A 14194-nucleotide genomic window follows, 5' to 3' on the forward strand; every position below is an offset into this window, starting at 1 on the left:
ATTTAAACAGCAGGTGAGAAACAATATAGTCATAGATATGTTCTGACTCAGGAGTGTGTGTGGTTTGCAGGTGACTGGCTGTTTATATGACTAAGTGGGGAAACGCACACAACCCTAGACTGAGGCTAACCTTAAAATGGTTAGCAGCTCTCACGCCTGCATTGCGCATCTACCTCCTGCTAACCTCAGGCGATGGCAGTATAGCATCAATGTGCCGCAAATAAACAACACAGGATGTTTGTACAATGTTAATTTGTATGGGAAAGAGGCATATCTCACCTGATGTGAAGACAAATATAGGCCTACAGTATACTTTACTTCAAACTCAATCACACACGGTGTAGTGGAAATTCCCTGCCCTTTAATTAACTTTGATGAAAAGAGCTGAGACACCCAGTAACATAACAGTGTTGTAACATGCATGAGTAAGTGTGTGGTCGGGTCATTTTCACCTTGTGAAAGCTGTATTTTTACGTGGGCCACTTCTTGGTCATCATCAGGTTTTTTTCTTCATGTCAAAGAGCAGACACCTGTTAGCTTGGCCACTACCCGCCCAATCTGTAGCTATTATTGTTGTCAGGAAACAGATGTGAGTTCACAAACTGGAAAGAAAGTCTGTTTGTGACTGTGGTCATGTGCGTCTGCACGGTATGGCTGTGTGCGAGTGTTTGTGTGCGCGTGTTCAGGGTGTGGGCGGGTGGGTTTTGGAAAGTATGACTTGGCATTTCCTTCACTCGGTCTCTGCCCCTGACTGGGTTAAATGCACAGCCATGTCTGGGCATTTTGTACTACCCCATCACATACACACACACACACACACACACACACACACACACACACACACACATCAGAGGAGTAGTAGTGCACATGAGCGTTCATGTGTGACTGTGAGATGACCTTGGTCAACTTTGGTCAAACCCAGAGAGCTGGGTGGGAAGTGGTTACATATAGTTTGGCATTAGATCGGCCTCTTGAAGTTGAGAAAATAGACATGCACACAAGATCAAATGTTCAGAGACATTAAGTTTAGTGCACCGTCAGAGTAATGCAATATGATGTGAGGTCGCTCAGAGCATGCAGACACACATAGACATGAATCACTGTAAATTTTGGGGCACCACACAATCAAAGGATAAATTAGATAAATCTGTTCCAGATGATGTATAACATATAGACTGTGTTAATGACATGCTCATACAGATGGCTAACACACACTCATGCGCACACACACATACACACAGATGAGCTCCAAAAACAGCCACCCTGGGAAACGGTGAATTCCCCAAACCACAGAGTGCATGAGAGGGTGAGGGGAGTCATGGGAAAGCAGGATGCCTGCATGCAGTGCCACTGAGTGAGCAGACTCGGCCAGAGCTAAAACAGACAGAGCAAGAAAAAGACCGAAACAAAATAATACACATCCTCATTTGGCAAGGAAGGGTGACAGCATCTGATGGTTCAAAGGCTTAAGAGAGATTCATCCACATACTGCGGTCGGTCAGCTGGCCGGTCGGTCTAGCACACACGTAGGGGTGAGGGAGGTCGATTACAGTTCGGCTCCAAGCCTGACACAGTTTGGGAAAACCCAGATCAGAGGACGAAGTAGGTGTAAAGGCCTCAGAGGCCTGGGAACGCCTGTGGCTCCACCAAACTTGGGGCCCAGAGAGGTGGGGGAACAATCTAGGTGGAAAGGCTGAATAGCAGGAGGGGTCAGTCACAATCCCACTGTGGATCAAGGTGAGAAGGTATTTGGAAGTTTGTACCTAAGGATCTTGGAAAACTAAAGTGGAGAGCCAGATACTGTGATGAGTTTTTGGCGTGTTTGGAAATTTCCAGCCAGTTGGCTCAGTTTACTGACGTCTGTGCAATACTCCAAAGGTTACAAAGCACGTCAAACACTTATATGTGGTCACTTAGATTATTTGGTTAAATCTGTGTTGTGTAATTTGGCGCCCCAATTACATTCCTTTCACTTAAATCACTTAGTGTACAAATGTTAAAATGTTCAACACACAGGAAATGATTGCTTTAAAAATGATTCAGAAAATTTGATTCATTTATAGATGTCATTGTTTGGAGCAAGACAATACAATGACTCTATTTCTTTTGTATCACGCCCCATGGACTTATTTTTTAAAAGTCTTTCCGTCCAACCAGAAGCTGCCTCTGTGGTGTGCAGGATGTTTATGTTTAAAGGTATACTGTATGTTCTCAGTTCCCTCCCTTTAACCCCCAACAAACACACACACACACACACACACACACACACACACACACACACACACACACACACACACACACACACACACACACACACACACACACACACACACACACACACACACACTTTCGCTATTTGTCATTTACCTCCATTTATTGCCCATGCCTGCCGAAGGACAAAGCATAGCGCGTCTTTTGAAAATGATTACAAAGCTTGACAGGTGAGCAAAATGACTACATTATATTTCTATGATGTATGTCTGTGTGTTAAACACAACTTTATATAGATTACACATGCAAACTATTAAATAAAAACAATTTCTGTTATTAAATGATGATTTGATTATACCAATGTAAAATATTATTCAGTGAAATTCAGTTACAATGAATCTTTTTATACACCAGCCTTGAGCATAATCAATCGTGGTTTCAGTATTAATGAGTAACAAATTATTGTCTTAGTTTCGCTGAAAGCGGTGAAACCGAGAGTGAGATAAAAGTAGTGAATGTAAGTTGTCTTCTGACTGTCCATTACTCACATTTGGTTACCCGCAGGCTTTACATGCCAGCTTCTTAGGATTGAAACTTGAATAACATGTGTGATTCATCTGACAAATTTTAAGTGAAAGGAGTAATGTAATGAGTTTCTTCACAGAGTTTGTTTCGGGATTTAGAATTACTGAATGCTACCGAGATTATATGTCACCAAAGTGGTTAGTTTGGAAAACACGTTTGAAAATTACTGATTAAATAGACTGATAACATCACAATGCAATGTTTTGTTAAAGGGGAACTAATCTTTTTTTTAAAGTTTTATATTCTTAAGATATGCTGCACTGTGCTTACATGCCATTACCTAATAAATATTGCACATTTTGTCCCTGTTGCTCAGTGTGCTTCTGCCTCGAAAAAAGTTTATCTTTCATTACAAGAACATGCGCTGGGCAAGGGGCCGGCATGAGACATACCTCTGCTTTGTAGTGAAGAGGCGAGTGGGACCAGACTCCTTAACCTTTGACTTTGGACACCTTCGCAATCGCAATGGCTGCCATGTAGAAGTAAGTGATGTGGGTCAAGATGGAGCAGCCTGTTCAGGGGACAAATTAATAACACATAATATGGACATAATATGTATTGTATCCCTTCTGTTTTCTCTGTCGTCCTTCAACTCCATAGATACTGTTCCTGCGCTACCTGGGAGCCCTGTGCCCTGGTCTGTGGGGATGTGAAGGTACTGGAGAGAGGAGGCTCAGTTACTCCATCACCTGGTTCTGCTCCTGGTCCCCTTGCGCAAACTGCTCCAGCAGACTGTCCCAGTTCCTCAGCCACACGCCCAACCTTCGCCTCAGGATCTTCGTCTCTCGCCTTTACTTCTGTGACATGGAGGATAGCCGTGAAAGAGACGGCCTAAGAATGCTGAAAAAAGCTGGCGTGCAGACCTCAGTCATGAGTTACAAAGGTGGAGGCAAACATGGTTGTCTATGTGGAAAAGAGCACATATGCATGATTCCATACTCAGACACAAATGAAAGATTAAGCAAACTGAAGAAACATTGTTGTCTTAATCATGCATGTCCATATTTTTCCCTCTCTTCAGACTTTTTCTATTGCTGGCAGACCTTTGTGGATTGTAAACAGAGCAAATTCAAGCCATGGGAAGATCTGCACCAAAACTCTGTTCGCCTTTCCAGAAAACTCAACCGCATCCTTCAGGTACATTTACCAGACTGGATATTTTGCTTCAAACAACAGGATTAAATCAAACATATCATTTGTTTAACATCCTAACACTGGTATTATTCTCTCTTTCTTTCTAAGCCGTGTGAACCAGAAGATTTGAGAGATGCCTTCAAGCTTCTTGGACTGTAATAAATAGACGTGACCTTCTCTGGTGTCACTTTTAAATGTATATAAAAACACATGTCTGTGTTCGTCCATCACTACAACTGCTAAACTGAGAATGAGGAAAAGCTGCTTTCAAGTTGTGGCAAGGCTTGCAAGGATGGGTAGCTGATGCTTGCTGCTTCTGTAGTAGGATATGTTGATGTGAAATTAAACAATGAGTTAATATCTTTTGTTGTGTTGTTGATGTTAACTTTCTAGGCTATGTTAGCCCATCAGCTTTTCAAATATTATAGCTGAACTATAAAGCTTACTGCTAGGAGTAATGGAGAGCACATGACCTGGGGAAAAACAACCACATTCTCTATGATGACTTTGAATGAATTTATGGACATAAATGGTTCTAGTTTCTTATCTTTTTGTTGATCTTCCAAGCTTTAGAAAAATGCATGTTCCTTGTTACTGCCTACAGACAGAGTAAAGTAAGCTGGAAGTTTACTAGTACTGCTTTAACCCAGATATCTCCTAAACAACAGCCCAAAATACAAAGCAACAATCTTTGTTACCCTGTCTGGTATTCTGGTTCCTTTGCTGTAGCCTCCAAACCGAATTCATGGGATATCACGTGACTAATTTGCTCCGACTTGATGCAGGTTCAAAAGCCATTTCATCATTAAAAAGTAAACAAACCATTTATCTGTGTATTATTGTTTGAATGCCCCTTTAAGAGCATCACAGTAGCAGAAAGGCAGAGTCAGTGCGCAAATACACTGTATATTACGGTCATGTAGCCGTGAATGCCGCACGAACACGCCACTCACGACTCACCGTCACTACCAACAACGACGGCGTGCACCCACCGAGTAAAAGTCAAGATGGCGACCGAGGGTCAGTCCGAGTACGAGTCGGTTCTCTGTGTCAAACCTGAAGTCAACGTTTACCGAATCCCACCGAGAGCATCCAACCGGGCTATCAGGTGAGGTGGGGTGGCGAGGTTTCTCACCCAGCATCCGCAAGGTGCAGCCGTTAGAGGAGCCGTTGCCTCGGCGACCTACCTACCGAGCTCATTCCATAATCACGCAGGCTCAAGTAACGGCGTATTTGTGCCGGTTGTTTTTGCTTTATTTACAAGGTCAACACGGATAAATAACAAATGGCTGGGGTTAGGACCTGCACTGCATTGGCCCACCAGTCAGGATTTGGGTAGATTACACTGTCAGTGTTGGTGTGTTTATATGCTGTCGCCCGAAGGGCCCATCAGAGGATACATTATACTGCTTAAAGTGATAACATAGGACAACAAGCTCGGTAACCTTATGTTGCCTCAAAGATTCTCATTAAGCTTGTCCATCCTTTAGAAGAAGACAGTGCAGAGCAGCATCCCTCTAGCTGTGAATAAGAAGTCTTGCTCAAGGACACTTCAGTAGGGTTGATGTTTTTTTTTAACATAGGAAATTAAACTAAGAGACAGTGTGGTCCATGCGCTAATAGTTACATGTTTTTGAAAGATCAAACAGGGGAGCTGTTGTGCTGTTTTATAGGTTGACATGTTTACCCCATTTTTTATTGGCTGCTGCTGCAGCTGCATCTGAGAGGACATCACACCAACCACACAGTAGCACAGGCCTGCTTCCCATGAGACACATGATTGGTTAACCAGTGACCATTTGTACAGTGAGTAAGGGGTGATGATGTAATTTTTCAGCCTTAGTTCTGATGCCTTAGTCATGTTCTGCTCACATAAAAAACAGACTAAATAGAGCTAAAGTGTTACAACAGATGTGTGCACCCAAACACAAATCTTCAGTTTTTCTTGCCTATTGTCCACCTCTGTGTCATCATCACACTCAATACACCAATAACGCCACTTCACCTACATCACACTTCATCTCCCTGACTGCCTGTGTGTATGTATGTCCCAGGGCTGCTGATTGGAAGCTGGACGCTCCTGACTGGACAGGACGCATGCGTGTGACGGCCCGGGGGAAATTGGTCTTCGTGAAATTGGAAGACAAAATCACTGGTGAGAGAGAGAAACGGTGCCATTGTTTACTGGCACTGTTGTCGCTGTTGTAAATCATTTCACTGTGTTGGCCATCCCCCTCTCTGTTACTCATCCATTCCAAGGTGACCCAGCCCACGTCCAAGTATGAAGTTTATTTTGAAGCAAACAGGGTGATAATTTCTTTTCGTCTGTATCAGTGCATTCCAGGTATTGGCATGCTTGTGGGCCTCCGGTTATAAAATGTAAATTCTAAAAGGATCCATTTCGCAAAGCATTTAATTTCAGGCCCTAATTAAAATCGTAATGGTTCTTAGTTGAATTATAGCTTAATAAAAATAGGAAACGAGTCCCTTGATGATCCAAATTCCCAACTGAAAATGTTGCTGACTAGAAAGTGAATATGCTTTTTTAATGTTTGTTCTAACCTACAGGGGAGCTGTTTGCCCAGGCTCCAGTGGAGGAGTTCCCTGGCCTCACAGTGGAAACAGTCAGTGATTCAAGCCGTTACTTCGTGCTTCGCATCCAGGATGACAGCGGTGGGTAAACTGTTGGTTGACAAGCTGTAACTGTTTTGTAAATGTGATCATAATAAAACATTTAGAATCTGTTCACGCGAAGTGCACATTGTTCACGTACAGTGATCATTGTTTAGTCTGTTTTGGTGTGCGGCACCTTCCTAACGCTCTGAATGAACTCCAACCTTTTAGTTTTTTGTCCATTTCTCTCACAGGCCGAAGCGCATTTATAGGCATTGGGTTTGGAGATCGAGGAGATGCCTTTGACTTCAACGTAGCACTTCAGGATCACTTCAAGTATGAAGCTGCTTCATAGCTTGTCTCAAATCTTTTAAACATCTGTATTTATTTATTCTGGTTTATCAAACTATCTGGCAACCATTTTTTTCTCCTTTGTCTCCCCTTGTGTTCTTCAGATGGGTGAAACAGGATGATGAATTTAAGAAGCAGGCACAGGCTCCAGACACTACCCCTAAACTGGATCTAGGCTTCAAAGAAGGACAGACCATTACTCTCAATATTGGGGTAACCTTATTTTCATTTTATCCTCTTAAAGGGTAATACCTTACATTACGGGAACAGAACATTTTTGCTGATGATTTAATGACCAAATACTGCCAATCATATGTGTTTTTCTTATGTTAACTCTCCTAAATTCTCAGATTCACTATACTGAAACAAAAAGTCCCCACCCCCACACACACACACCCACACACACCCACACACACACACACACACACTGATGCAGCTTGTGTTTCTTTTTCCAGCAATCAAAAAAGAAGGACAGGTCCCGCCCGCAGAGCTCAGGAGGCTTTGGGCTTCTTCCACCTCCTCCTGGTGGCAAGATAGCCCCACCTCCTTCAAAATCTAGCAATCATAACACACAGCCATCTGAAGGAGGAAGTAACACTGGTAGGTAGTTGTTACAGTACAAGTTGTGACTGTTCAAACACTAATTATGGTATGATCCCAACAAAGTGATTTGATACCTTGCTGCATGTACCAACACAAAAAGGGATACATGTTTTTATCAGGATACTGAGAAAACAACATTTGGACACAAGTTGTTATTCTGTTGGCCTATAGTTAAGCATAGCATTTTCCTCACCACTGTTACCTTTGCTCACAGCTGTTAGCACAGCTCAACCTAAACCAAATATTCAAAATCAGTTTTTTGGGAATTCCAGAGGATGGTTAAACATTTTTACCCAAATAATTCATTGCATTGGTTAATATAAAGCAGAGGAAAGTTATTTCCTTGTTGAAAGCTTGTATTTCCTTGGCCCCATTTGGGACAGTTGTAAAGCTGTTTCCAGTGGAGCACTTGTATCCACAGTCTTTACAATGAAAGTGGTGAGGGCAATGTTGACCTATAGCAATACTGGCCAAAACTATGACGGATAGACTCCAGTTGTAAAATACTGGATTTTCCTTTAAACAATATTGTTGCTCCCGTTCACCCTCACTCTCTGTGGAATATACTTTTTCAATAAATTAGATTAGGTGGAAGAGGTTTCAGAGGTCAATACCTCAAACCCACACCATGAAATACTGAAACTATGTGGCTGGCCAGATTTCAGTATTTCCGTAGATAGTTGAGCATAAGACAATTTTCTTATTTTAATGTGGGTGAAATTATGTACCAGTTCTGCTTAAAGTTGCTGAGTTATTAGTCTCAAACAACATTTTTTTGTCATTTTTAACCTACAGGTTTCTTGCTAGACCTGGACACCAGTAACTCAAACTCAGCGGCTCCATCCAACCCCACCACCACGGCCAGCTCTGACCTGTGGGGAGACTTTGACTCTGTATCCTCAAACTGAGGAGGGATACATTTGGTCTCCTTCTTATATTTCTGTACATTTATGCAGCACTTTTTGCAACTTTTTGTTTATTCACATTATAGGGTCCCGTATCTCTCCCTGCCAAGCAGGAGAACCCCCATGTTCTAGTTTCTTTTTGTTTGGTCTGTCATAGCTTTTACTCTTTAGCCAGAAAGACTCCCAGACCTCACAGTCTAATATAGAAATTTAGAGCAACATTATAGTGTGGGGATCGTCTTCCCTCTCTACTTCTGTATATGTCCATTATAGCTGTTCAGTTTACATTTGCCCATTTGATTTATGCTTCTGCCCATTTTCTCTTCCTCTCAATGTTTTAATTTCTATCGTAGAGTATACATAATAGAAATATGATCAAGGGAGACATAATCATAAACATCTGAGGATGAAATCTAATTAAATATAATAACGAATGAATTGTCTGTACAGAGAATATTTATTTTAAGTGTATATGTTCGTAATTTGCAATTATTGTCATTGGTGTTGTCACCTGTTTGTTCTGCAGCTTGTTTTATCTCCAAGTCCCCAGAATTGGGACTGACTATATGCACTGACTGGCAGTCTACTCTGTCCATGTAGTTAGTATTGCATAAAGTCTGCATATAATAATGCAGTGATTGATCAAATCATCGATTTAGGTTACGGGGAAGTTTACCACACAATGATTTTACTTGAAAGAAGCTGATTTACAGTCAAATTGTGCTCTCTATCGCTCTCTAGTGGCTAACAGCATCATTTTGAGAAGAGTTGTTAAATTTTGATGCAGCTGTTGAACACATATTTCACTGGGGAGGGGTCGTTGGCACTGTGTGCATTGTTTAAACTCTAAATCAAAGAGACAGGGAAGTAGAGATGTTTGATGCGGTAGGGTGTTAGCAATAGAAAGAGAGGCATCTTGTGCTTTTATCTTTGCCTCAAGGGGAAACCGAGATGATTTAGTCCATGTTATGTCATCCCTGCTCAGCCCAGCTGTTAAAACTGTGACTGGTTAGTAATTTGGGTCACAACCTCTCTCCTCCTCAATGAATAGGTCTGTGTTTCTGCACCGTCCCTTCAGTCCGAAGAGAGCTTCTTCTCATTATTTCTTTATAGTGAGGTTGTCAGCTGGCAGACCTCAAACACAACATGTTGTACTGTACAAGTTTGAACTTCAATTTGATGTTAAGATGTATTTATTTGAATGATATTCTGATGCAGACGGCTGCAACGTGGGGCCAAGCTAGTCTGTGTTTGATGCAGTGTGTAGTTGTGATATGTTCATTTACAGACAAAGAGACGGATAATGATGCACCGCTCCCACTTGCACGTGTGTTGTGACAGGATTAAAGTGACAAGTGATGGATGGATGTTGTTTAGAACACACAGAGATTTTGCGAGTGTAAAGCCCTAAACAATGTTTGTCAGTGTTTGTTTACTGTTTCAATTATATGCATCGACTCCAAATGTTACTTGTAATTCAAACTGTATATGTATATGGAAATGTATATGCAAAGAAAAACATAAAGCTATAACTCAGTGACCATACCTCTTGTTGTTTTTTTACTCCTGAAGTGAAAAAGAAAAGATGTATAAACAAATTACTTGTGACCAAATGTATTTATACATTTATATGTTTAGTTACAACAGTGGACATATTACTGGTTGTCAGTGAGTAAAAAGTGTGTCTTTCTTTGTACAATGAAATCACTCAGTGCTGCTATAGGTCCATTACTACAGTACCTCAAATGGATCGTGAACCGCAGAAGATGTGGCCTGTGTCCAAAAACAAACAGATGAAATGAGCTCCGATATTCTCACACAAGAGACTAAACCGACATGACTCATCGTACGTGTAAAAGAAAGAAAGAGACCCCCAGGTGTAGAGTGGTGGATTTATAGTGTTATGGGCTGTTTTTATGGCGAGGTCCCTGGTTGGTTTGTGTCTCTAAGAGAGGCTCCATCCTCACAGGTGGTCACATCGCCATCCTGGGCCTCATCAGGCCTTGTTTGCCCAAGTTTTGGGGTTGCCACGGTGATTGCGACAGCGTTTCCTATTAGATGACCTCTTGATACGCCTGGGCCACCCGGACAACTCTCGGCACAGTTCGGCTGTAATGTGCAAAAGATACAGATGATTTCCACACTACAATTACATTAAATGCATGATTGTATGTTTTACAGTTACACTTTCTCACCTTTCAGATAGTCATCCTGTTGGCACACCGTCCTCACACAGATCTCATTGTTGATCACATAGACACGAGAGATGCTGCATCACAAATGGAGACAACATTCATTTTTAGATACTTTTACAAATTTCTACTTTTAGTTCCAACTAATTTATGTGATGTTTAAAGGTATTAAATAAAATTAGCTTTATATTGAACAGCTACACCACTAACAGGCTGCTCTGTTGCTTATGTTATTGTTGCCCATCAAATCAGAATAATTCGGTTTTCAGACACATTCCTCTTTTTATTCCTGTTTAATTTTCACTTTGATATGTTAGGAAGAGGTTGATCATTAAAGTTTTAAGAAGATATACACTTATCTTTCAAGAATAAATCACATTGTCGCAATTTTTTATTAATAGAAAATATTGTAATCCAACTTTATGGTCAACAGTGTATATTCTGCTGTTAATGATCCTCTCCCTATTATAGCAACATATCAATCAACAACTGAAGACAACTGAGGTTTGTCTTCTCAATAGGACAAGCCAACTGTCTTTCAAATGTTATCAACTCCCTCTCGGACATTCCAGCATGTGTTTTTTTTACTGAACATCAATTGTGATTGTGTTTCTAATTTAGTTATTAAAATTCAATGTCAACGAGAAATACTTAATGGGAATTAAATCAAGAAGGCAGGATTTACTTGTCATAGACTATTTCTGCATTGTGGTGTCATTGCTATTACTTTAGTTATTAGTCTGAGTCTTATTCCACTTCTCTGCAATATTATGTGTTTTAAAGTAACAGTCATTGGCGAGACTAGAGTGGGAAACTAAGACATTCACGGTTGACACATAAATTCATTCAACTGGTGTTCTGTAGAAACAGGGCGGACCACCTGTAGATACAAAGAGCACCAATACATCTCTTGATGGGCTTGTGGACCGAGTACATCCTGGTGCATGGATACATCTCCTCCCTACAGCCTGCAGAAACAGAAGAGACAAGACATTTAAATTGTATCAATCACAATGACAAGAAGAAACCTCCAGTTCACAGGGCCTCCTGAGAGGCAGTCACTCAGCTGTCACTCACTGTTTGGCAAGGTGCCCCCAGGTGGCTCAGTGCTCTCTGAAAGAAGGAGAAAAAACACAATCAGAATGGGAAAAGATCTTAGCAGCGACCCAGAGCAATGACTCACAGACTGACAGATGTCATGCAACATATGACCCGTGCTGATCTCAAGGTGTGAATTATGAGGAGAAGGGCTTTACCGGTCTGCTGGGCTTCGGCTACAGCTGTGAGAGCTGTGGAACAGAAACCACATGAGGGGAGTGTTTCGCAGCATAAAAACAAACACACAGCAACTCAACCGTAATTAAACAAGATGATTTGTGTGTCCTGTTTGGCAGCGTTACCGTGGAAACTGCAGAGGAGCAGGACCACTGGAAAGCTGCCCATTCCTTCAACTTGTAAGAGGGTGAGTTTTACGAGCTGCAGGAAACCGAAGAGGAAAAGAGTCAGGATGATTTCACAGAGTGGAACTGTTCAATATCCTCACTCAAGCTTTTTGTTGCTGTTTATGTTTCCTTTAATCCCCATGCATGTAAACGCTCACCGGTCACTGTAATGTTTTCCCTGAGGTTCTGCTCCGGCTAAAATCACAGAAAGTAAAGCTATGTTTTGGATACATTATATAGGATTGCCTGATGTCATTTTGCTGTGGAATAATATGTTCTACAGTTTACTCACGGCAACTTTGGAAACATCTAGATAAAGCAGGAGCAACTTTGGGAAAAAAGTGACACTTTTTACTTCTGAAAACATGTTGTTCTCCTTCCCTTACTCCTTTTCTTACTTCTCCTTCCCTCTCCCGCCCTGCATCATTCCTCTCGTGATGTGTCAGTGTAACTTTGGAGTCCAAGACATGAGTTCTCTCCAAAGAATGTGTTTTTTTTTGTACCCTATTTGAGCGCCCCTCCGCCCCTCCTCTGGTACAGTTGCACATTCTTTTCCAGCTTTCTTTTCATTGAACATTTTACTTCAATCTGATTGTCCCATCATCACAAAGCCCTTCAAAGCATTTACAGTTTTATCACAAGTTTTAATAATCCCAGAGTCACACATTTGCAATTACTGAATATAAATCTTAGTTTAGCTCGATGCATGCCTCTGTTGATTTGATTGTGAAAGTGACATGTTTTTCATTGCTTTTACTTACTGAACTCAGCATGCAACCACAAATGACATTATTATATAAAATATACATCCTAAAGTGAATTGGTCAATCTGCTGAGCGTTCACTTATGCATTTCATGTTTGCATCTAATCGATAGGAAATTCCCTTCTATTATTATCTTGGGATATGTTCACATGCTCCTCTGTGTGTGTCCTGAATATGTGTTGAAAAATAAGTATAATTAACATGTACTCACAACTTTTCCGGTCGTCCACAACTGCTTATGTTTTATGAATCTTTTGTCTTCTCTTCTTTCCCCTCCTTCCATCTCCTCCTTCCCTCTCCTCCTCCTCCTCCTCCTCCTCCTCCTCCTCCTCCTCCTCCTCCTCCTCCTCCACCCCTTGTTCTCCTAACTATCACAGTGTTCTTGTTTTTTTTATTAGTAAAACATGTAGCTTTAATCTGAAGTCATCTTTTGAAGAGTTTTTCTTTGTATTGTGCATCTTCTGCAGACATTATATTTGACAAATAAAGATCAATATATATATATCATAGTGTGTCAAAGTCTCATCACCACACAAAGCAAAACATTCAGACTGACCTCCTCCATGCAAGTAGGGCAATTGCTGTTCTTTATTAAAAAGGCTCCATCAAATGTGTAACGAAACAAAAGTGACGCTGACCTTTTAATACCCGTTATTCTGTAAACATATGCATTCATATAAGAGCCACTGTCTTTATTTAAGATAATAAGACAATGGATGCTGTCTTGTTCAAATGATTTGCTCTCTTCTTACACACAAAATATCATCACACACATCAAACCAAGGTGGGCCTCCAATTTGTCTTTTGCATTCTTGAATTTCACCAGCAGGTGGAGCAGTGAACATAGTGTGTGATCTTTGGCCTCCACATACATCCCATGAGAGGTCAGTAAAATAAAAGTTACAGAGTTGAGAACAGTTAATGCTCTTAAGTGAGCCAGGGCCTAAAGAATAAGCCATCCTAACAGGACATCTCTGCTGTGGTTACCAGAGTCAATCCCATGTTTCAACTCCCAAAGTTATGTCGCACATTGTGAAAATGTATGATTTGAATTATTCATGGGAACCACAGGTAGTTTAAATTGGTTCTGGGAAATTTAGTTCGTTAATCAATTAGTGGATCAATACTAAATTCACCCTAATGTTAAATGATTCATTGCTTATGTATTTTATGAATCAAAAACTCAGAATATCCTTTTTCACCAAAAACTGAATATCTTTGGGTGTTGGACTGTTTTAACCAAAGAAAGACGTTTGAATAAGTCACCTGGGAAAAAGGTCATTGTTATAAGTATGAGAGAAATATTCATTAGTCACAGCTGTAGTTTAATTCATTGCCACAGGAATTCACTTTGTTCCATTGTGTCTGCTTCAGAGAATGTAGAGGTAAAAGTT

At 40.9% G+C, this 14194-nt stretch overlaps 3 protein-coding genes across 5 annotated transcripts; 2 read left to right on the forward strand and 1 right to left on the reverse strand.

Moving 5' to 3' along the window:
• The first annotated feature begins 2363 nt into the window (after positions 1 to 2363).
• On the forward strand, positions 2364 to 4290 carry aicda (activation-induced cytidine deaminase). Of its 2 annotated transcripts, none has more exons than XM_063879251.1 (5): positions 2364 to 2441; positions 3113 to 3278; positions 3397 to 3679; positions 3818 to 3933; positions 4039 to 4290. In XM_063879251.1, the coding sequence occupies exons 1-5, from the start codon at positions 2383 to 2385 to the stop codon at positions 4087 to 4089; spliced, it is 675 nt and encodes a 224-aa protein (XP_063735321.1). In that variant the 5' UTR covers positions 2364 to 2382; the 3' UTR covers positions 4090 to 4290. The 2 variants fall into 2 exon arrangements, with proteins under 2 accessions (XP_063735321.1, XP_063735322.1); XM_063879252.1 differs by having other exon boundaries at positions 2376 to 2441; positions 3153 to 3278.
• A 544-nt stretch (positions 4291 to 4834) lies between these two features.
• Positions 4835 to 9942, forward strand: LOC134861782 (adaptin ear-binding coat-associated protein 1-like). Its single transcript, XM_063879244.1, has 7 exons — positions 4835 to 5038; positions 5985 to 6085; positions 6499 to 6603; positions 6798 to 6879; positions 6999 to 7107; positions 7350 to 7494; positions 8293 to 9942. Exons 1-7 carry the CDS (start codon positions 4860 to 4862, stop codon positions 8403 to 8405), a joined length of 834 nt encoding a protein of 277 aa, XP_063735314.1. The 5' UTR covers positions 4835 to 4859; the 3' UTR covers positions 8406 to 9942.
• A 58-nt stretch (positions 9943 to 10000) lies between these two features.
• Positions 10001 to 13090, reverse strand: mfap5 (microfibril associated protein 5). Of its 2 annotated transcripts, none has more exons than XM_063879259.1 (7): positions 13012 to 13090; positions 11995 to 12070; positions 11851 to 11883; positions 11672 to 11707; positions 11475 to 11562; positions 10598 to 10671; positions 10001 to 10511 (listed from the first exon to the last, which is right to left on the reverse strand). In XM_063879259.1, the coding sequence occupies exons 1-7, from the start codon at positions 13081 to 13083 to the stop codon at positions 10399 to 10401; spliced, it is 492 nt and encodes a 163-aa protein (XP_063735329.1). In that variant the 5' UTR covers positions 13084 to 13090; the 3' UTR covers positions 10001 to 10398. The 2 variants fall into 2 exon arrangements, with proteins under 2 accessions (XP_063735329.1, XP_063735330.1); XM_063879260.1 differs by lacking the exon at positions 13012 to 13090 and adding an exon at positions 12195 to 12213.
• Positions 13091 to 14194: the final 1104 nt, after the last annotated feature.

The sequence above is a fragment of the Eleginops maclovinus genome, chromosome 3 (genome assembly GCF_036324505.1).
Source record: "Eleginops maclovinus isolate JMC-PN-2008 ecotype Puerto Natales chromosome 3, JC_Emac_rtc_rv5, whole genome shotgun sequence".
Taxonomy (NCBI): domain Eukaryota; kingdom Metazoa; phylum Chordata; class Actinopteri; order Perciformes; family Eleginopidae; genus Eleginops; species Eleginops maclovinus.